Source organism: Psittacula echo, assembly GCF_963264785.1.
Source record: "Psittacula echo genome assembly, chromosome: 14".
NCBI classification, from domain to species: Eukaryota; Metazoa; Chordata; class Aves; order Psittaciformes; family Psittacidae; genus Psittacula; species Psittacula echo.
In genome coordinates, this window is record NC_137750.1 from 10,827,673 (window position 1) to 10,851,858 (window position 24,186).

A 24,186-nucleotide genomic window follows, 5' to 3' on the forward strand; every position below is an offset into this window, starting at 1 on the left:
CCCTCACAGGGAAGAACTTCTGCTTTATATCTAACCTGAACTTCCCCTGTTTCAGTTTGAACCCATCATTCCTTGTCCTATCGCTACAGTCCCTGAAGAAGAGGCCCTTGCCAGCATCCTTGTATGCCCCCTTCAGACACTGGAAGCTGCTCTGAGGTCTCCATGCAGCTTCTCTTCTAAAGGCTGAACAGCCCCAACTTACTCAGTTTGTCTTCATGCGGAAGGTGCTCCAGCCCCTGATCATCCTCTGGGCTTGCTCCAAGTGCCATAAAAGTGCTGTCGCCTGTGACCCCCAGTGTAACAGTGCTATGAAGGACTGTCACAAACATGTTCAGTCTCTTCAAGGCTGGTGTTTGTGTTTAAAACTCTTGGTGTGCTCTGCACTGACTGGTTTTGTTTGACAATCAATGAGAAATATAACTACTACTTTTAAGAATGATTTATCTGAAAGTAATAGCAATAATCAATACATTTAAAACCATATTCTGTTAACAAAAGAAAGAACTAGGAATTCCCAAAGCAGGTACACTGGAAACAGTGGGGAGAGTTCAGATGATGCTACAGAAGTTTCTGTGCAGGGTTTAAGTACAATAATGAAGGAGCCCCTATTCATTGCCTGCCTCCCTGCACACCCCACTCCAGGCTTTATTTCTTCCCCTTGGAAAACAATACAGGAACACAACGGGGAGCAAAAAAGTATTTCACTAATTACAGCTCTGAAGTAGAAGTTTGAAGCAGAGCAATGGGTTACCAAGGCAGCGGCTGGTTGCCTGAGTAACCTCTGCATAATCACTTACAAACAGTGCAGAGCTATAATTTTCCTCCAGAACATGGCTGTTGTACTGAGATATCTACCACTGTACTGAACTTGATCACCCACAGAGGTTAAGAGAATGTGACAGGATGCAAGAATGTGTCACATGTGGTGGAAAAAAAACAGTTAAATACCATAATTTGAACAAGAAATCTCCTTGGGGTTCACTTGAGAGAATATCCAAAAATAACATGAAGTTCCCAATGCACTTTTCACAAAGGCTAATGATATGAAGAAGTCAGAGTCCTGGTTCTCTTCCTTCCAAACAGATACAGTAGATTCTTGTTGAGAAGCCAAACATTATTGTTCATTTCTTCCTCTACAGAAATAATCTGTACGAGCTCTAAGTAAATTTACTGTAACATATTGCCCTAAGTGAATAACCTCCAGAATCAGTTTCCCTTTTTTCTTTTTTTTAAATGAAAAATTAAGGTTAGATGTGTTTTAACTTACTGATCAGGTAAGTTAAATAACCCAGGATTCTGGCAAGAAGCATGGACAGAGTTCCACTAAGTTTGTTCATTTGTTCTACATTTGTACCCTATGTATGCGTATTTTCCCCACTAATAAGCACTGAAGGGAGATCCACATCAATGACAGGGCAAAAATCTTTGCAAAAAGGAAGAACTATTTACCTTGGAAGAGAATTTGAGGTGAACCTCTGCTTCATCAGCTAGACTCTTCTTTAGCTGAGCCCAAGCCTCTCCTAGTGTGCTGAAAGAACACAGAGCAACAATGATCAATGCCATCTTCTGCACATCCTCCTGTGCGTCCTGCAAGATTGGTCAGATAGTGGCAGACAGACATGGTGCCACACTTTGTACCATATCTTGCTCAGCAAAATCATGGCAAAGTGATAGCAGAAATCTGAGAAGATCACTGATCTCTGTGACCAAGGCAGAATTATCTTTGAGAACACTGCCATAGCGATCTCCCGTCACAGAGATGCCAGAGTCTCCATAAGCAAGATACTTCAGTATCTAATCCTCAGTAGAACAAAGTGTTTCTTTTCTAATTCTTAAAATAAACCTTCACCAGTGCAGTTTTTCCATTGCTCATTCTACTCTACACCCTCCTTTTGGTGAATGGATTATTCTGCTTCTCCTCGGAGAAGCCTTTCAGTATTTGAAAACCATTCCATCTTCTTTTCCTTCAGACAGATTATTTGTTAGCTAATGGCAGTTTAGGTACATTCCTCCAGACCCCCTCCAACAGCCTGGATTCCTCTTAAAGCACCATAACCTAAACTACACTGTCTCTTCCAGTTGCTAAACTGGTAACAGATTATTTCCTATCAGACACTCTTCTACATATCCCAGTGCAATGCTTTTTTAGACAACATTGTGAAGCTGTTGATGAATAAGCTGGTGATTCACTACAGCCAGATCCTTCTCCCACAAACTGTTATGTAAGTGTATCTTTCACATCCTGTGAAAGTAGAAAACCTAGGACTTTGTCCTCATTGAAATGCATTTTTATTTCTCTCCAGTTCATTTCTCTAGTTTAACTACATCATTTTGAATTGCAAGCTTTCCTTCAAACTGCACACACCACCGCTCCCAGCTCAGTCTCATCTCTGATCACAGTAAACCCATAATTTATTCTATCCAAGGTTAATAACAAAGACATAGAAAAATAAATCAGGATTTGTGATGAACGTTATCATAGAATCACAGAATGGTTTGGGTTGGAAAGGACCTTAAGATCGTCCAGTTCCAGCCCCCCTGCCATGGGCAGGGATGCCTCACACTAGACCATGTTGCCCAAGCTCTGTCCAACCTGGCCTTGAACACTGCCAGGGATGGAACATTTACCACTTCTTTGGGCAACCTGTGCCAGCTCCTCACCACCCTCACAGTAAAGAGCTGCTTCTTTATATTTAACCCGAACTTCCCCTGTGTAAGTTTAAACCTATTCCCTCTTGTCCTACTGCTACAGTCCCTGTAGCAATATTCTTAGCTAATTTTGCACCTTGGGCTTTATTTAGGCCTGTCTGCCTACAAGAATCTCCCACTGCATAAAGCCATACTAAATTAAGAGCTATGATGCTGACTTATTTTTTTACTCCATCACTGAAGGAATGCAGGTTGGTTTGACGCTGTTTGCTCTATAGGCATCCACAATAATTGCTCATCACCTTAGTTTTCCACTAAATGCTTCTAGAAAGCCTGATGGTTTATTCTACCACTTTTCAGAGGTTAAACAAAACTGAGTGATCTACAGCATCCTAGCTCCTCCTTTCTTTCACCCAGCCCTTTTCATAGTCAGATTTGCCCCTTCCTGATAGCCTGAAAAATTGCCTGTGATCTGCAATTTCAAAATACTCATTTGTCATCTCTGAGGTTGCTCCAATGAGTTGACTCCTCAAGCATGGTGTTCACCACAGCTAAACAACCTGAGATTGTTTCATCTATGTAAATGCTCTCAGCTCTTCTCCTTCCCTAGTTCCACCCTGAGGTACCCTTCCACTGTCAGTTCTCACTGGCACTATTTTCTCTGATCTTTCAAGTGAAGATGGGCTGCTAAGCATCTTCTGCATCTCTTATCCCACTACAGTGACTTGACTAGATGTATGGATCATATCACCTTCTGTGTACATGCAACAGCACTTACTTACAGCAACTTGCACATAACCATCCCAATACCACAAATCAGTCCCATCTCAGCACCCTTGTGTTCCACTCACATACATGATGGTGGGTCTTCTTACCACCAAAGGAGGGCAGAGGACCTTGGAGGGACAGCTCATACTTTGTGACAATTCCATAGACAGCAAAGCTGGAAAATGGTCTGTAGAGTATGAAACCAGCAGTGGTAACTGGTATATTCACAGAGCAGTTCATTGGGTCTTCAAACTCATACCTTCCCAGGAATGAGAGGAAGACCCTGGTGAATGCTTACTTTGAGTGTGCTAGGCTGCAGTCTCACTTCTGGCTCCTGCAAATCTTCCTGTTAGCTGCTCTTCCTCCCTCACTTTTTTAAATGGAACCTTTCCCCTTTCCAGGGCCTCACCAGTGCTCAGGATCTTCTCATTAGCTTCTTCCTGGCCCTAGCCAGTCTGGCCACCATAGCACCATGAGGAAAAATACTGGCAGGACCTCATTCCACTCACTCACCTTGCCACCCCTCCAGACAGAGCACCACTGGGCAGTGTTCCTAGCTCCCCGCACTTTGCTCCGTGTCCCCTTACCTCCCTACTTCAACATTTTTTATGCTTCAGTCCTCATTCCCTCTCTTTTCATCTACTCTCCCCTAGTGTCCTCCCCCTTCATTTTTTCAGATATTTTCTCCTTCTCCTATTCAGGGTAGAAAAAAGTGGGAGGAGGATGCGGAAGAAAGTTGTTTTAGTTTGCTAGAAGCAGGTTAGCACCCTCCCCTATAAAGTGGAAAGAAGAACAGAAACCATTGTAAAGGGAGGTGTTTGGAGAAGCTTAGTTAGCCTCCTGCCCTTTCTGTCCTTGCTTACTGGAAGCTGAGCAAACACCTTGTGGAGCTTCACTGCCAGTAGAAACACCCTGTGTCAGACCTAGGATGAGGATAATAATTTCAAAGCTTGGCTTTCAGTGCTTACATGGTTTGTGTTGGAACAGACAGAGCTAACAACTTCTAATCCTTCAGGAGTGGTGTCATTCCATTATTTGCACTGAACTGCAATCTAATCTGAAGTGCATTGCCTAATACCTTCTTAAAAACTTCCGAAGTGTGAACATGCTGTAAGGGACAACCTGCTGCTTCTCTTGGAGGGCCAGACCCATTCTTGCATATTCAAAGTAGTTTAGTACTTCTACATGCTAATCTCTAAAGGAACTAGTGTTGGCTAGAACAATGACAGCATAACACATTACTGGAAATAAATGCATATACGTAAAATTGTACCATAAACATCTTCATAAGGAAAATAAGAAAAGCAATTCTATCTTCCCTAACACACGCAGGATGCTGAGCTAAATAAACCTCTACTCAATGGCAGAGCTCAGGAAAAATACATGTACCTGTGTGGGAGGAATGCTTTTTATGTTAAAATCTTTGTCTTCTGCAAAAGTCACAGAGACACACTTACCCTTCTTCCTGAGCAGCCAAGGAATTCTGAGACAGCTTGGACAGGTTCTTCGCATATTCCTCCTCAATCTTTATCCTACACTCACACACACACACACACACACAGAAAATAAAGATAGCAGTAAGTAAGCTTTAAGGCAGAAACCCACACACATCATTTCAAGAAATTCTCTGCATTTTAACACATTTTGCCACAGGAATTTTACTTTCAGTCTCCAGGGTTTGGCAGCACCAGTTTCAGACTCCATCTCTCCCCTCCATATGCCAAAAATGCAGTGGCAAGAGCATGGATAGATACGTGATAACATTTGAAGGAAAAGCTACAGTTCTGGAGAGCAAATAACAAGGACAAAGTGTTTCTGCTGTGCAACATGGGCTGCTGGCAAAACTGGGCACACTTGAGAAATGTGTTTCACTCTGCCGCTAAACGTGAGCTCACACATCCTTGAGGCAAAGATTAAGGAATGCACCATTGCAGGAGAAACACAAATGAGGTTTGTGGTGCTGGACTACACCTTTCCTAGGAATACCATGTGCTTCCTGATCTCCATGACAGATGACAAAGCTGGTGAAGATATGGCAGGGGCTTCTGCCACCTACAAGTGGTGGCGCAGCTCCTACCATTCACTCATCACACTCACTACCCTGTCCCCCTCTCTGTTCACTCAGCAGCTCCACATAGGAACAGGATCTGAGCTTGCCAGCGGTGGAGGTGCACAGGAGAGAGATTGTTGGCACGCAACCACTATGGGAACATGGGTTCAGCAAGGGGACAAGGATAAATGCTGCCTGCACAGCAGGGAGGGAAGAAGCAGCTGCTGCTGCAGAGGTGACATGCATCATGCCTGAAAACGATCTTCAACTACCCTGAGTTCTCCTAGTGAGACATCTGCAAGGTAGACATGATCCCAACTAGGGCAAACAACTGGCTCTTGGCTGGTTTTCAAATTAGTTTGCTCAATAAAGCATCTCTAAGAGAGAGCTGAGTGGTATCCAGGTGGAGTAGCTCCTGATTTCGTGCTAAACTATGTACAAGCAGGGGAAAAGCCTGGTTAGAAATCCATCTCCTTTCACTGAGAGGACAGAAGGTGGGGTATTTTTGGCAGGCCCATTGGCAGTAGCTAGTTGAGCAAGCACTGTTAGGCAGGCTGTATTTGAGACAAAAGGGATCCCTAGAGCCAGCTAAGAGGGGTCTGATATTCTGGGCTTCTGAAAATAGGATGTGCATGCCACTGTGTGGGATGCAGCTGGCTGAAGCCCAAGGTGATACCCAGCTTGGTACAGCACAGTACAACTACAGAGCACGCCCAGCATGTGGGGGCTTCATCCCCCCTCCCATGAGAACAAAACCAGACAGCTCCCCACACCTGCTGCAGCAAGACCAACAAATACAGCTTTCAGCATCAAGGCTATGCTGTGGTTAGGACCTCACAATGTAAAGGGCTTGATCCAGGCACGCTTCACTTGACCTACTTTAAATATCTACTTCATGATGAGGCTAATCTTGTCTTAGAAGTGGCAATTTCTATGGACTGGAAAGGGAGCACAGGTCAACCACACCCTCACACCCAAATCCCCCTCTTATGTTTCTTGTTTCCATTAACTTGTTTGAGAAGTTTCCCAACTTCACTCCCTGTGTTTCAGAAACATTATAAGCACATTTTAACCCATGCTATCTTGACTTAGTTCTAGTTGCTCTTTGGAGTTTTATTCCTTGCTCTTATGCTTCTTTTGAAATACTTTGTGTGCTCACGCTCAGATACTTTCAGTCATGCTGTTACAATGGATGAAGAAAAACCAGAGAGCTTCAAGGGGAGGCAAAGATGATCTGATGTGACTACCATGCAAGAAGAAACTAAATAGATTAAGACAACACAGGGAAAATGTGAATAGAGGTTATCTGACAGACATCTACACAACTGCCACTGGATGAAGATAGTGATTGTGACTTTTTTCTTTTTTTACACTATTTCTCCAGATTAGAAGGCAACAATGAAGTTATCAAACAACAGCACAATTACTTTTCCTGTAGTACACAGACTGTAGAAATCTTGTCCAATTGTTGTACTGGCCAAAAATATAGAAAGACTCAAAAGGATGAGACAGAGTGGAAGGTGCTTACAAGTACCTGCTGAACACAGCAGCAGCTAAATAATCTGATTTACATTTCCCAAGCACAGTCCAGCTTGATGAAAAAGTGAAAGGCCAAAAGCCCAATTTGTGTTCCTTTGATACTAACTCTCATACTCAGAGACTGATTCTATTCAGGGCAGTCTGCATATTTTCTTGGCTGTTTTAATGCAAATGCTGGACCATATTTTTACTTTTGATTTAAAGTAATTCTTCCTTTCCTTCACACCCACACCCTTGATCTCCTGTTTTAAGGCCTGACTTATTCAAATTCAAAGTCTGTATTATAACCCTACCTTTGCCAACAAGTGCTGAACAAACACGGAATTGCTATTTACAAGTAGTTCCTCTTAAAGAACCTACTTGAGAAACTGAATTTCAGTTAGTGTTGCTTCTTGCTGGTTAATTGATGAAGAAATACGGTTATCACGTCTCATCCCTGCCTCCTATTTAAAGCTTTTTTTATCAGTTGCCTAAACCTCACCTCCAGAAGGCAGATGGAGAGGATTTTTCTGGACATGAAAACACCTATACATAGTCTTGTATTCCCTGAGTCCTTCTTCCTTTCAGTCCTTCTTCCCTCTGAGCTGGAAATGTAAAGGTTGCCCTGATGGCCTGAGGTCTCATTACTGTGAGTAACTTCTCCAGCTCAACGCCATCCTCCTCTTTTTCCACACACAGCACTCCTGAATCATTTGTTCCAAACAGAAGGAAAATGTATTAATCTTTTTATAACTCCCATCTAGATTCTCTTCACAATCAATTCCAAACCTTGCTTCCAGCACACAGTGAATCTTTTCTACCTTTCCTTCTATCAACATGCTTACCTCTCCTCTACTGAGGACATAAACATGCCTCTTCTCAGCGTCAGAGCTGTTCTTTATTTGTTCTCTCATGTCAACTTTCCATCCCTCTTGAATGCTCCCTTCTTTTGTTTCTACCAAATTTCATTATGTATTACTTTCTTTGGGGCAGATATCCTCCTCTTTTCCCTGGCCATGGCTATCACAATTCTGCTCACCTTCTCCTCATCTTCCAGCTTAGCAAGACTATTTTTCAATTGTATTTTTTATTTGTCAGCTGGTCCTTCCTTCAGCCTGCATCCTCTGGTCGCACTGGGTCAGAGAGGCCACTGTCCCTTGGACTGTCTTATGTCACAGGCAGCATGAACCACATGTGGATGCTGGGCCCTCTGCACCTCTTGTATCACTGTCCTCATTGCCTGTGCTATCCTTTTCATTTCTCCACTGCTGCCACACCTTTAATACTTTAAAAAAGACAAGAGCACCAGCGTGCTCTGCCTTCCTCCTGGGAATAAACACTGTTTGTTTCCTATGGGCTGTTCTCAAGTTGTGAGAGTCATCCTTAAGATGATTTACACTGGCCTGGACACATGACAAATTATTTCAAATAATACTGACACTACTGAAGAGTAATGATGTCACATCATCTGTACCTGGTTGAACTGAGCATCTATCAACTGCTTTTTTGGTGCTCAGTGCACTTCCCATGTCAGCAGAGCAACTGACCATTAATAGTGTTCTGCCATTTTCTGGTAAAGGCATCTGCCTTTATGACTTGGGGTTCACTCCAAATATCTTTACATGTACTTCAGCTCCATATCCAGCTTAATTCCCAAGTGATGTCTTTTTACATCTTCCTCTAGGAAATTGTGTTTATGCTCCATGTCAACAAATCGCTTCTCTGTTTTTTAGGCAAAATAGTTCCTTTAAAAATAACTTTACCCTGTTTTTTCCATGTTCAGGTTTTTCTTTGAATCTGCGACTTAAAACCTTCTTGGTTCCCTCTACCTAAATGGACAGCCAGTGTGCACAGCAGGAGAGACAAGTTAGAGAGTGTGGATGGACATTAAAGGAAAATTAAATGTTCTTTATGAATTGGTAGTGTATCTTTTAAACAGTTTAATTAACGGACCAAAGGAATATCTAAATCAAGAAAAAATATATATTGCCATAAACAGTTCATTTAATAGCAAAGTGCTCATTACCTTTCTCGAACAAACTCCGCCATTTCTTTCTGCATTTGTTTCCCTTTAAGCTGCTTTTGAAGAAGAATCTCAAATCCCGACACTGTATTGTTCCCTTGCGAATCCTTCTTATCAGCCTGGAAGGAAAAAGCAAGTTCAACAAAAAAGATATGGGGATCAAAAGCACAGACACGTAGCTCCAAGCAGCTACTGCCCAAGGAGTCAGGGCAACAGGCACCAGTGGTGGCCAAAGAGCCCTCCCTGATTGCAGCTGATGGTTGAAGCACCTCAGCCCCTCTCATAGGAACAGTCCAACACTTTCTCTTTCCTCATCCTCTTACTCCTTTTTATACTAAGAAGAGGAAGTTCTACAGTTATCTTTAGGTAGCATGCTGGGCCCAAAGCAACAACCTTGCCTTCCATTCTGCCCATGGCCTTTCCTGCCTGACAATGCCCCAACATTGCAGCTGGCTCTGCATAGAGCTCACCCTGCATAGAGAAAGGCTTCTGGAGGCAGCACAAGAGAACAGGAGGAGGGCAGGGAGGACACTGCTTGCTCTTTCCAGAGGTAATGTAGCCTTAAACAACCTTTAACAGATTGTCAGGTTCAACCCTGACTTGCTTTCAGAAAAAGGCAGCCAGTCTGCACAGGTCAGCTGTAAAGCAGGGCAAAGCAGCAACTTGTTCAACAGGTTACCACCACACATCCCATCTTTCACTGTTTCCGACACAGCCCTTTCTACCCTTTGCTCCACTGACTTCAGGGTTGCTACAAGGACCAAGTCAGTTTTCTCTCTGCTCTTTTCTCTCTGATCTTTCTGCATTTCTCTATTTCAGAATTTAATTTCCTACTCTATTCCAACAAACAGGCCTGGAAAACACTTTCCTAACGGCTACAGGTTTTGCTCTGATGCGCCAGGTGCTGCACATCTGCACAAAGGAAAATGCCACATTAAATCGAGTGTGATTCCAGGCACTGGGCAGCGGAGAAAACGGGAGGAGTGAAGCTGATGGAAGAATGAAGGCAAATCATGGATGACAAGAGGAAAGTCCTGGGAGCAGAGCTATGGGAGGATACAAGTTTGCAGAAGGTAGCTTTCAGTGGAGTTTCACTGAGAGCAAGATTGGACCAAAACCAAGGAACCAAGTGGTGGCCAAGCTGAAAAGGAAACAACCAAACAGACCAGTGACTTCTCTAAGACATGTGCAAAACATAAGCCTCTACACCATGAATGACTTATAGCTTATTGGGATCACAACACTGGAAGAAGCTGAAGAAAATCTGATGGCTTGGGAACAAATACGTCAGTGTATTGTAGCAAGTTACTACAACTTGCCATTAGTTGTCACACCAACACTGAGCACACATGAGGGGAAGTGCTGCTGTGCCTCCAACAGCTACACTTTCTGTAAGTAAAACTCTTATTTTGTTGCTTGAAATGGAAATGCTTCAACATCCCATAATCGAAAACACACCGAAAATTCAGAAAATCTTCATTTTGGAGGTGGCATTTCACCCACCCCCAAAAGGTTTCCCAGTAGAAGAGTCTTCTTCTATCAGCTCCACACTTGAAGGACTACTGTATCATTTTAATCTGATTCAGGATCCTGAAAGCGGAGCTAAGTGTGAGAGGGCACACACAGAAACACAGTCACTGGAGATTTCCCATGCTGAAGCCTGCATTAAAACTACTCCATTTAATAGCTACTTAGGAGCCTGTCCTCCTCAAACCTCATCTTTTAAAAAGTCATTTATCATCCGTCCTACAGAATATCCCATAGGAGAGAATTTTCCAATTTAACAGAAAGTTTGTAAAGGACCTTCACCAAATTCAGTGACTCGATTTTCATCTTTATGATGGATTAACCCAGAGATACATTTGAGCAAGGCAGAGATCTGAACTTGGTACTGAGATCTGAGCTTCCATTTCTAATTGGCTGTCTTCAAATGCAGGGTATTGAATGTAAGTGAATGCCCCACCCCTGGCACTGTTCAAGGCCAGGTTGGATGGGCCTTGGGAAACGTCTAGCGCAAGGTGTCTCTGCCCATGGCAGAGTTGAAACTAAATGAGCTTAAGGCCCTTTCCAACCCAAACCATTCTATGATTCTGTTTGCTTGTTATAAATGTGATACTTCCAGCTTCCTCATGCATTCCTAGTTCTCATGCTCTGGGAAACAGTGAAATTTGGCAGTGGCCTGCCAGCCACCTCCTGCTGCACAGCCCTTTTGACTGAGGTATTTCGAGATGTGTAGTTTGTCCTACATCCTCCCCATTTACTGACCAAAACCATCTCCTGAAAGCTGACCTTGCCTTTCTGGATATTCTTCTGATAATCGTCCACATCTGACACCATTGAGATGGTTTCCACTGGTGTTTTCAGCCTCCCTTGTGCTGCCCTAATATGCTGCATTTCAGCCCAAATTCTCCTTTACTTTGTACCACAAATCAAGCTGTTTGTTCCACTTTATCAGCAGCTCAAGAGCTGCAATATGGCATGTGGCTGGCTGCCTACTTACCCAGAAATAATCACAGTAGCTCCACTCTGAAGGTTTCAGCAACTGCTGCTCTGGCATTATGTCAGGGTGGGGGAAAGTCACACAGTTTATCTGTAACAAAAAAGCAAAAGAGAGTTAGAAGGTAATGAAATGGAGCTGTTGATGAGATCTATGCAAATGAAAGGTTATATACACACTCTTCCAATCAGAAAATCCAGTGAATGAATGTCAGAGAAGAAAAATTGGTTGTTGCATGGAAACAGCAGCTAAGTATTCCCAGAAAGCTCCTGTGAGCAAGCAGGAGTGTTGCCTCAGAGGAAAATCACCTCCCCATTTCACATGAGGAAAACTGCTTGATTTGGAAAGTGCCATACAGGGAGTTCTCCTAGATCTCTAACAAAATGTGGGGAAAGTCCTGACGTGGAACACCCTGAACACACAAAATGCTGTGAGCAGCAGACAGCACTGAAGGCACTATTGAAGTATCTCATCAGAAAACCTCGACTATCTTAGTCTCTTATGGGATTACAAAAAAAGGTGTTATTTGTTCATTCCAGAGACCTTTTCAATTGAAAGTGATGCTCCCTGCAAAAAGGAACAGGGGCTCTCTTAAGTCAGGTAGCCTTCAGTACACAAACCCCACAGCAATCTGAGACAGGATTCATCACACAATCATCAAACAAAGGCATAAAGAAGTACAACTGCTTATTAAGCTATCACAGTAGAAAATGCAGCCTGATAAAAGCACAATGGAAGTGAAGAGCATGACAGCTACTGCAGAAGGTGCTGCAGAATAACTCTGGATGTAGTTAAGCCCTTCAGAGGAAGCATCAGCAAGAGTCAGAGCTCACTGCCAGTATATAATGCTCCCCTGCATTTCTGCTGGGCAGGCACACTAAAATCAGCCTCTCTTATTGCCCCCACAGGTTCACTGGACACTAAGAGTGTATTAATTGAGCAACAAACAGAAGTTGGGGATGGAAGACTTGCAAATGTAACTATGAGTTTGGGGAGTTAATGTTCACAGGAAATCCAGAAACAAAGCTGTGGGCAGGGTTAGCACAGCTGCATGCGCAGACCTAAAAGGAGTGCTTACACACAGTGAATCTGCCTTTTGGCTATTCAGAGGGGATCAAAAAGGACACAGCAAAGTGCTGACAGAGTAAAGCCATCATGGTAGAGCAGTGCAGACAAAGCCTTTAGCTGATACAACGCTGTTCCTACCAACCCACACTGGCTCTGCTGTTGGCTGCCCATGCTGAAGTTTCAGGGGCTGTCCCGTACATAATGCAAGAGCTCTCTCCACCCCCCGTCTCCACGAAAATCACTCTGTTCAGAGCTTGCCAAGTCCATTTCAAAGCAGGCTGAGGACCCTGTACCTACAGGTTCTAAACCATGCATCTCCCTTTTCCACTCCCATCAGGCTTCAATCTGATCTGCAAGAGACCAGGGCTCCTGCTTCACCATCATTCTGCAGGCAGCAGCTGTGTGGTACTGCATCTCCAGCCAGAGCCAGCCTCCTCTGGCCACACAGTCCCCACTACAGGAGCTGCTGGAAACACCTCCTGTTCCTTCATGTTCCACAGCAGAAGTACCACACAACAGGAGATATAAAACACCAGCTCAGTTCACAGTGGGATGGCCATGCAAGAGAGGTGCTAGTGCTCACCCTCACATCCCTGCAGTGTTGGGGCATGCCAGGGGATGTGCCTGTGTAGTCAGCTGGGCTTGCCCATGCTGCAGCATCAGGCCCTGTGTTAACCCAGGCTGACCTCAGTCACCACCACAGCCTCCAGTGTGAAGCTCCTCCACAAGGGATGCTCCACTGAGAACACCTTCTGTCTCTGCTAAAATTTTCCTTTCCTGCCTCTTCTCTGTCAGCTATCTCAGAACAACACCGCAAGCCCATCTTGCCCTGGCTTTCTTTAGTTAGGTAGGTTGGGTTACCTTCCCTTCTCCATTCAGGGATCACCAAGATCTAAAAGCCTGCACGCAGATCTCATAATCCCCACAAGGATGCCTCACAACTGATCAGCCTAGATGACTTATAAATAGTGGCTATAAACCTTAAGCCAAATTGCTACCTTCAGATAGCACCCAATAAGCACTGACCTGGACCAGTGCTGGATTGGTGCACAAGGGCAGACAGAGACAAGGCTCCACTTTGCCAGATCACCAAATTCCATGCCACTGCTGTACCTGGGCATGCCTCTATGCTGCCATGACACACACTATCTCTCAAATAACACAATATATTGTAGTTTCACCTTAAAACACTGAGATGGCCTCAGAACCTGTGAACAATCACTCTGCCAGGAATCACAGTGGGCCAACTGGTTCCCATGAGTGAGTAATGCTGCAGCTTATCCTCCTAGAGCAGGGGAGATACAGGAAACAAAGTCTTGTCAGCAATGACAATGTTTTAGGTAACCAAGTGAAGGATGCGGTGTCAAGACAGGTTTAAACAGCTTCTGGCTTTGAGGATTTCTGGCTTGGATGCTGCATTTCACACTCACTGAATAAAAATCTGGGTCACAGTCACAGGTCACTTGGATGCCAGCCCTTCCAATCTTCACCAGCCTCTACAGCATTTCCAACTCCTCCAGCGTTTCCAAACTCTCCAGCATCTCCATCTCCCAAAGCCCCTCTAGCCACTCCAGACCCTCTCTGGCAGCCTGCATGAAGCACTGCCCCGTGCACAGGTACCATGTGTCTTTACACAACACACCTCAGAGCATCCAGGACAAGGTGCTGCCTCCCCAGAGCAGACTGCCAAGCTACAGGAACACTGGATTTAGCTCAAGTTAAAAATAGTTAGCAGCAGAAGGCAAAAGAGGTGAATAGATTTCATAGAAGTTTTAGGGATGCTGGAAATGATGTACACCTCCGTATCGGGAGCACCAGTACTGCAGTGGGGAAAGGATAAGCTATTCTGGTTTACACATATCTTCTTACTGGTGGACTTTCAGAGAATGTCTAGGAGGTCCCCTGTGGAAATACTGATGAGCGGAGTTCTGTGCTGCTCAAAATGGCTTATTTCAGCTGAGAAAGAAACAAATGCTTTCCATGAAGACAGCAGTGTTTTCAAGGCAGATTTCTAGGAAACAACACTGGAGAATCAAACACAGAAACATAGAATTTAATCATAGAATAGTTTGGGCTGGAAGGGACCTTCAAAGGTCACCTAGTCCAACCCCCCTGCAACGAGCAGGGACATCTGCAACTAAATCATGTTCCCCACACCCACATCCAGCCTGGCCTTGAATGACTCCAGGGATGGTGCATCCACAGCTTCTCTGGGCAAACTTTGCCAATGTTCTACCACCCTCATCGTAAAGAATTTCTTCCTCAGCCTGAATCTCCCTCTTTCAGTTTAAAACTATCACTCCTCATCCCATCACAACAGGCCCTGCTAAAAACTCTCTCCCCATCTTTCTTTATACGCCCCTTTTAAGAACTAAAAGGCCACAATAAGGTTTTCCTGGAGTCGTCTCCAGGCTGAACAACTCCAACTCTCTCAGCCATTCCTCACAGCAGAGATGCTCCAGTCCTCTGATCATTTTTGTGGCCCTCCTCTGGACCATCTCCAGCAGGTCCATGTCTTTCCCATACTGAGGACTCCAAAGCTGCATGCAAACATTCTCACACTGGATAATGAGAATGGGGGAAATAAGCACCTCCTAAGTGTATTTTACAGCCTTTACCAGAAAACTGGACATCATCACACTGTGAACTGGCACACGAAGGTAACGTGCAGCAGGGAGCATGTACAGTGGCACGCGAGTTGTTCCCTGCAGCTTAGAAATCTGCAAAGAGAAACTGCAAAGGAAATTCATATTTCCCACTAAAACCAGCATCTGCTTCCTGAAAACTAACTCTGTGTTGGCTGGAAGCTGCTTAATGAACTTTAAGACTCCATTACATCACTAATGTCTAAAAGAAATAAATACAAAGTCACTGGAAATGCCCATGCTTGGACTGTGTATGGACCAAATGCACTAAACCATGTCCACACAACAGGAAGAGGAGCAGTGAGTACACATTATCAACAGGTGATCAGACTAGAGTTGATTCACGTGTTCCTCAAAGAATATCATCAGATGCAAAGTTTTATTAAATAAATCAAACATCCTCCACTTCTCTGAAGCTTATACTTGTCTAGAAACAATGCTGAAAGGTCTGGAAGAAGTCAGGAGGCCATTTGGGTTTAGCATCACATTTAAAAGGAAACTGGTGTCAGAATTGACAAAATAAAATGCAAAAGCTTTTGCAAGATTATTTGTGTGGTAAATAAAATTTAACAGAAATTACAGTTTTCTGAACAAAGTCCTGGAGGGGGCATGAAAGTTTCTGAAACTCTACAAGTATTACTGAAAGTTATATACAGCTGCAGAGGAAATCCTCTGACTCCTTCTTTCCTTTCATCACCACAGATTTTATACAAGAGCTCTCAGATCTGTATTTCCAAACATTTCTAAAACCTCTCAGGGTTTCCCAGCAGGGAGGAGAACACTGAGCTGGCACTGAGCAGAACATGGCCACATGCCAGTAGCAAAGTGACCACATCTCATTCCCCCCATAATCCTCTCTCTGAAATGCTCATCTTCTTATTCCTAAAATCAGAGATAGCTAAAAAAAACCTACTCAGGCTCACCAGCTTAGTCCCACTGATGAACTTTTTGATGCTAAAGAGAGTCAAAGCATCTCACAATGATGTCCTGATGTTTATTAACAGCACTAATTAGCTTTATCAGTCCCACAGACAGTGATGCCCCCTCCCCATATAAGGGACCACTGTTCTCACTAACTGCATCCCTGATAGCCAGTCAGGCTACATGCAAGGTCCAAATTCAAACCATGGCAGCGCTAATCTCTTTCCACAATGCTGATACCCAGCAAGGCCTGAACAAACGTGTGCAGAAGCTGACTATTACAGCTGGAATTGGCAGTAAGAAACAAAACAAATTAAAACACATCTCAGCTAAGGATGGAGGCACGAAACTTCAAGGGAAAACAAGGCGTTATGACCCGCATTAGATTTGCATAGGCTCTGCTGAGGTGATAATCAGCCTCACCATGATATTAACTCCTCATTTGGCCTCTTCACTAATAAAAATAATGGCTGTTGTCAGCTTGCAACAAAGCAAAATTAATGACAAGGCACCAGCAAGGCGTACTGCAGGGATAAGCTAAGCAAACATGCCAGAAGACAGCAGCCTGTCCTTCCAGCTCCCACAGGACACGAGTGGCACCATCAAATCTGTGGGAGAGCCCCGGGCTCACCGAGGCTAGAAGAAGGTACACAGACAGAGAAGACATGCTGTGAAAACCATGGTGACAACAAAGCTCGGGGGGGACATGACCCAGACAAGCAACAGAAATTGATGCATTTCTCTTGACAACCCTGCTGTGGACCAAACTCAATAAATGGTTCAAAATACTTTTGTCTGTATATAGATCATGAGCAAAAGCAGTTATACTTTTAGCAGCTAAATATGCCAGCTCATGTTTCACAGGAATACACTGGCAGTGATGGCAAAATGAGCTGTTTACTCATGGTTGTAGGTAACTCTTGACCATGTCTGAGATGCAAAGGGGTGACAGATGAAGAAAAGTCATAGAGTGGCAGGTGAGTGCACAGAATTTGCACAAAGGCAGCATGCACACAAGCAAGAAATTTTGTTGGTTTGGACACATACATTCATTTTGTGAATTTCAAACTCTCTGGAGACTCTGAAGTTGCTACCAGCACTCACAGTAAATGACACATTGCCCAGCAACATGAATAAACCAAGAATAATTTGATCAAGGCTTAGGTAATCAACTACAGGTTTATTACATAAGGCACTATATAAATAAAGCAGCAGACAGTGGGCGAGCTTACTGGGCCATGCTAAAGTGACTAAAGCAGGGCAACACGCTTGTTCATTTATTCAACTTCAAAATGCACATTATTTTTCCTGATTTCTACACATTCACAGCACCTTAAACACGGCATGGTTGTGCCAGATAGCTTAACTTCAGTATCTGCTTTACAATTCCAGCTGAGACCCAAAAAGTACAATGGCCAACTCTACTGGATGCAACGAGGTACTGTTTGGGCAAGTCAAGTGCAAAGGCTGGAGATCTCAGAAGAGGCTTGGGCAGTCAGGAGAGGCCCAGAAATGCCTGGACTGTCTAGGCAGCTTTGATATCACGAGTTTGCATGTGGTTTTAGTGCTGGCAGGGTGATGCTGCAGCTATGGTACAACAGAATGGAAGATCAAACAACTGAAATCCTGATTATTAACACAGTCAATTGATATTCTTCCTACTTCAAATGGAAGGTTCCACCAAAAGTGCTTAGGAGCCCTCTTTATTTGGTCCATGTGTACAAAGGTTGAGAGATTATGTGGTCTGTGCAAGGGATTTCAGACAGTTTCTGCCATGCAGTCAGCCCCAGAGCAGAAGAGAACACACAGCCTCAGACTGTGTTCCTCACGTCATGTCAGACACAGAGCACAGCAGCAGAAAATACGAAGTTACTGCATGTAGGCTGCCCCTCTTCTCATCTGCAGCACGTGTTCATTTATGTGTTCAACATATGCAATGCAAATGCCAGCGTTTTCCAAGTCATGCTGTATCTTGACAAGACACCAGAGCATTCTTCAGAAGGAAACCCACACTCGGAAGTAGCATATCATCAGAGAGGTTTCTTGCTCCTCAAGTGAGACATGGTGTGCTCCCCGAGTCAATGCCCTGCAGTACATTCTCTGTTTACCTCTCCCTCACGTATAATAAAGGAATTCCATCTTCCATGGGTAACTCATGTCCAGAGACAGCTCTTCAGGAATCAAACAGCAAACCATCCAGCCTAAAACTAATAAGTCCATTTTGAATCTCACTGCAAAAATCAACACAGACCACTGACCTGCATTGCTGCTTCTTAAGAGAGCATCAATAATCTGTGCAAGCAGCAGTTTCATAACAGTCTCTGATATAACCCTTCCAAAGAAAACAGACAACACAGTGGTTTTAAAATTCATTTACCAAGGAGAAAACATCATATTCTTTTCTTGTTGGATGCATAAAAGATGAGAAATACTCCAGCTCCCACCATCCTTCAAGATTTCCAGAAGCCATGCTCCTAAATGGTTATTTGGATGTAGAAGAGGCAGATGCAGTCCTAGGAAGACGGGAACAAACTCCCACTCCTCTGCTGAAAGCAGCGGAACAGAGACAGTGAGGCTGCAGCTGCTGGACATCACCTCATGTCCACAGTTTGCATAACACAGGATTTTAGTTTGGGGAGAGATTTGCTTTTCTGAGAGTGCAAACTTAGTCACAAAAATCCTCTCTGCAAGAAGAGGTTCTGCCTGAGCACAGCTACAGACCAAGAAAAAACATCTGACAGAAAGCTAAGGACATGCCCTACAGCTCTGTTACTCAGAACATCCCAATGTCAGCTTGAGTGGTGCTGAACAAATATAACCTCCCAGGAGACAGTGGGAAAATTTACATTGTTTTACAGCTTACACTCTGTACGAGAATTGTTTTTCACAATGCTTCCTTGATGCAGGCAATGGCTTGGAGCAAGCAGCTGTTAAAATTAGCTTGGTTTTGTCTGTCTGATGCATCGTGCTTGAAAGCTTCAGACTTCTGGTGGACAAATGCACACCCAGTGACCCCAACATAACACACAACAGTTTCTTGCTTTGCAGATGCTACCAGATGGCACATGGGCCAGCAAATATGAACAGTGAAAACCACCCTCAGTGAACAGCCTGTGTTCTCAGCCCTGTAAGCAGCAAGTATTTCAGAAACACAGGCACTCTTCTGCTGCACCCTGAAACTCACCATCTCTAGTCCATCTAGACATGATGTTCAGCCCATGGTTTGCTCCTATCCCTCCAACCCAGGTTGGCAGGGGCTGCATTAGGTGGCTTGGACAAGTTTCCAGCCCCAGCCACCACAGCCCTGCAGCCAATTCCCCAGGACACTGCAAATCTAAACCAGCTTCATGACATACCACTCCCTCAGTACACTAACAGTAACAGCACGTTTCATTTGTACCAACTGATTTTGATAACCAAGCAAACTGCTGAAGATATTCTTTCCCCATAAAATTGTACCTACATAGCAATGACTGACCTGCATTCGCTCCTTCTGGCATGTACTCCTTCCAAACACTCATCCCTCTCATCAGAAACACAGGGAATTGTGCCCACCAACACATAAATCCACCAACAGATAAATCAGGCTCTGTGTGATAACATAGACAACAACCTCCTCCACGTAATAACAGTTAACAATAATGTATAACATTACATTATTCTTTTTGTTCCTGTGGATTTTATACCCTGCCAATGCTTGCAGCTATAAGCATGTTTATTGCCTCTGCCTTATTGCTGCAATTTATTAATCTGCTCATTTATCTTCTTTATTATTTCCTTTTAAACAAACTTTTCTATTCCCAGCCACTTTTGTAAACCTATTTTGATTTCCCTTCTGTGTTTAAGCATCTGTCCTGCACTGAGGAGTCCAGAAGTGCAAACTGGGTTCCAGATGAGGTCACCAGGCACACAAAAGATATTAATGTCAGTAAACAGGATACTGAAGAACATTTTAATTGAGTCAGCTATATTTAATTACTAATATTAAAAGCAAATGTAAGATTAACTTCAGACTGAAACCTAAAATCTTTACCTGTATCTAGTGGAAGGTGTCCCTGCCTGGGGCAGCAGGTTGGAACTAGATGAGCTTTAAAGGTCCCTTCCAACCCAAACCATTTTATGATGATTTCTCCATCATAAATCTTCACTTGGACACCCTTGCACAGAAAAACACCTTCTGACACCTCTTTGGGAAAAAACCCCAAGATTCTGCCCTGGCAGGGGAACGACCCCTCTCCTCAGATTTGTACTTTTCCAACCTGTGACTGCTTCTCCAAGTACAGAGGCTGCAGATGGGGGTTACCACACGAGGAAGTTTCCTCAGGACGCCTGCTTCACGTTTAGGACCTCTGGAACACGCGTCTACCCTTGCCTCCCGCTCATCCCAGATCCACCGGGATCAAAGGGATAACGATACTGGAATTCTGTCCAGGTAGAACCACCCTGAGTCTCCCCAGGGATCTTCACTCAGGAGTGTTTCCACACCAAAATCACTCGCGGTGAAGGCCCTGCCCGCCGCCCCCTGGCACGAAGCCCCCGCCGCCCCGCGCACTCACCGTCAGGCTGCTCTCCTTGCTCTGCCGCCGCGGCGCCGCCGGGGACCCCGGGGTCTGTGGAGACAAGCGGGGCACATCGTCACGGCCGCTCTCGAAGCCCAGCATGGCGGGGCCGGAGCTAGGCAGACCCCATGGCCCAGCGGCGCAGCTCAGCTCGGTTCGGCTCCGCTCCGCTCCGCTCGGGGTGGAGTGGAGGCGGTGCCGCCGCCAACCCGCGCGGCCAATGGCGGAGCGCGCTGCCGAGCGAGGCGGTCTCGCTGCCCGCCCGCCGAGCCCTCAGGGCGGCCCCGTCCCGCGGCGCTGCCTCTGAGGGGAGAGACCGCTCCGGCAGCTCCCGCCTCGCGCCCCCGGCCCCGCGCCCGTGGCAGAGCGGTGCCCCCAGCATGAGCGTGTCCCGAGCGGGCGGTGCTCCTGCAGCCCCCGCGCCAGCGCGATCCCTTCGGGTACAGCCCGAGACCCGCGGCCAGCTCCGGTCACATCGTGTCCTGGGCCGAGCGAGTTGCACCGGGACCGGGCTGTGCTGCTGCTCCCGCCGTGGCTGTTGTGACAACCTGGACGGGCAGCGTTCAGCTGCTCTCTAGGAAGCTGTAAACAAGGCCTGGCCCTGCGCCCAGCGCAGCACAGCTCCGCGTTGTTCTCTGCTGTGGCTTTTTCCCCCCTTGACCTGTTTCCAAGAAATGTGCCTGAGGGATCTTGCCAGCGTTTGTTTGAACGGTGGCTGCTGCCCAGGCCTAAGAAAGCATCCTAGAGGATGCCTGGAAGCAGCTCTGCAGCAGGAGACAGCCTGTGCCAAGCACAGACAAGGAGGCAGTCAAGGCGAAGCAGCTTGGGGTGGCCCGAGACAAGCAAATGGGAGAGGGACTGTCCAAAGTGTATGAGAGCTTGAGGGTGTAGAGAACAGCTTCTTGCAACCAACAGTTCATGGTCAGATGTTTTCCTTACTAAGGACTCCTCTACAAAAGCAGCCAGCTCCCAGGAAGAGCAGGCTCCTGAGTGCGCATGGACATGAGCTGCTTCTAATGCAGCCGGTTATAAACTAGTTATAGGTTCAAAGCAGGAATGAAGCCAGGATTTCAAATTGGGAAAAACTGTAATAAAGGAGCAATGGAAAGAAAGTATCACAGCGGCTGTTAGAGTAAATGAGGAAAGTCATGAAAGGGATTTTTGTCAGTCTGATGGTTGAGGCAGCTGAGCAAAGCAGTGCATGGTAATGGGCTCCCCATGTAGCTCAGAAGTGAATTTGTCCAAAAAGGTGGCTATAAATGTGAGTCAGGCTTAGCACTGTAAAAATGGAAAGTAGCAAATGTTGCTACAAAGGAGGTTTTGGAGGTGTCAGTTAATGTGACTTGTGAACCAACTGCAAAAACACTGAACCAGATACCTTGAGAAATGAATGTTTTGCACAAGGCTTACCACAGCTATTTTAAAAGGAAGGCAGAGCCTGCACGTTTATTTGGGTTCTCTGAGGGAGTCACAGCAGACGTGTGGACAGGGGTGTCTGATAATGCACTACACTACACCAGGCTTTAAAATGCTTTTGACCTAGTTTGATCAGCATTTTTTTATATGCTCTGCCTCCAGCCTGTGCAAACTGCTCAGAGAAGAAGCAGCGCGGGCAGTGCAAGATGTTTGATGTGGAAGGAACAGGGGGTCCAAAGTAAGTGCTGGGCCGTGTCATGGGAGATGAATCCACTGGTGTGGAAGCAAAACCAGAAATCCTAACTTACCTGCAACAGAACACATGAGGGCAAGGCTAAAGGCCACTACTTAGGAGACAGTGGGTGAGAAAGTGGGTAGAGGCAGAGAGGGACAATTGGCAGACAACACTAAATTAAGACCAAGAAATAGGGAACATCTGAAAGATGCTGAGAGCAACAGGCAACCCAAGTCAGGATGGCAGCAGCACACAAATCAAACATGCATTTCACTGGGAGTATTTAAGGAGTTGCACTTAGAAGAACCTGTCAGTTACTACCAAAATGAGACAAGAGGACCCAGGTCTGGTACCAACAGGGTTACCAGTGGGCAGGGAAGCGCAACCCTACAGGAGTACAACCCATCAGCTACTCAACTGTTGTTTTGGCAGGGAGTGAAGTGTTTCATGGGAGAAGCTGGAGGAGGGCCCTGTGCTGCATCTGCAGACCTGTGAGGAAGACTCTCCCAAGGACACGAAGTGGTACAAGAAAAAGTGCAGGGGTATTTACTGAAAACTTGGACAAACAGGCAGGGAGACCACCAACGGGTCAGTGATCAGATGGGTGAGGCACACGCTGTGTCAGGCACAGAGGAGGGCCTGTAAGAGGACATGAAGGAATGGATGAAGTAATTGAGAAACAAGTTTCAGACAAATTCTTTGTGAATACTGTCTTTGGGAGGGAAAGGTGGAGCTGCAAGAAAACACAATGAGATACAGACATGGGCAGATGTGCAAGTCTAGAGAGAGAACTGTGCTGGAGACAGGCCCAGGCTTCTTCCTGGAGCTGCAGGAAAATTTGCAGGGTTGTTAATAGTGACTTAAGTGTCAGAGTGATAGTATGAAAAAATCCCAAGTATCTTGGCATTATGCATTGTTTTACCAGCTGGACACAAAGACTAACTATTCTAGATGCAACAAATCTGGTCTGATCTGGCAGTTCCAAAAAGAAGATGTCTCTTGACCTCCTGCCCTGGGCAGATTCCTAAACTACTCAAGTGGAGACCCATGTATCCATGGATAGCTCTGTCTGAATTTTTGCCCCAGACTTACCTGTGGATCCCCACTGGCTTTTCGGAGGCTCATATGACTGGAGTCGAGCTGGTGTACCGGGGTCCCAGAGATGTAGTAGCCATTCACTGTAAGAACAGATGAAGAGTTAACAGGCTTGCTGCTAGTAGCAAATGAATAAATACACATTTAAAAAACTATAATCACTAATTGAATATACAGATATAAATCAGTGTCTTTTTTGAAGTACCAGTGCTCACTGCCTCCTGCCTAAGAAACTCATAGAAACTATGGATGCTTCTCCCCATTCCAACAGGCTGGCAATGTGTTGTGTTAGCTTCAATCCAGAAAGACCCCAGAACTGGACTCTACAGAAGCTCAGCCCATGGACTCACAGCAGGCTCTTATCAGCAGCTATGACAGCAGTTACTGAGCTGGAAAGAGCCAAGAAAAAGAGACGCTCAAACTCAAAACAGTTCCCCTATCGTTGTTTGGTAAAATTATGCGTTTGAAGAAGTAGGGTATGTTGTATTTGGTTTGTGTGGCAAGGTTTTGGTAGTGGGGGGAGGCACAGGGGTGGCTTCTGTAAGAAGGTGCCAGAAGCTTCTCTCAGGTCTGACAGAGCCAATGCCAGCTGCTCCAAGAGTGACCTGCTGCTGGCCAAGGCCAAGCCCATCAGCGACAGCGGTAGCACCTCTGGGAGCACGTATTTAAGAACATGGGGGGGAAACTGCACCACAGCAATTGCAGCCAGAGAGAGGAGTAAGAATATGTTAGAGATAACTCT

General features: G+C 45.2%; 1 protein-coding gene across 2 annotated transcripts in view; it reads right to left on the reverse strand.

Moving 5' to 3' along the window:
* GAS7 (growth arrest specific 7) overlaps positions 1-24,186 on the reverse strand; it is a gene marked incomplete at its 5' end in the record, with an annotated part of 88,616 nt that overhangs the window by 12,295 nt on the left and 52,135 nt on the right. The window contains 6 exons of one of the 2 annotated variants that reach the window (XM_080629594.1): positions 1,450-1,528; positions 4,875-4,949; positions 9,012-9,127; positions 11,509-11,598; positions 20,696-20,749; positions 23,475-23,527. In XM_080629594.1, the coding sequence (XP_080485720.1) occupies positions 1,450-1,528; positions 4,875-4,949; positions 9,012-9,127; positions 11,509-11,598; positions 20,696-20,749; positions 23,475-23,527 (467 nt within the window). Of the gene's footprint in view, positions 1-1,449; positions 1,529-4,874; positions 4,950-9,011; positions 9,128-11,508; positions 11,599-20,695; positions 20,750-23,441; positions 23,528-24,186 lie in introns of both variants that reach the window. The other variant, XM_080629593.1, reaches the window with a different exon arrangement.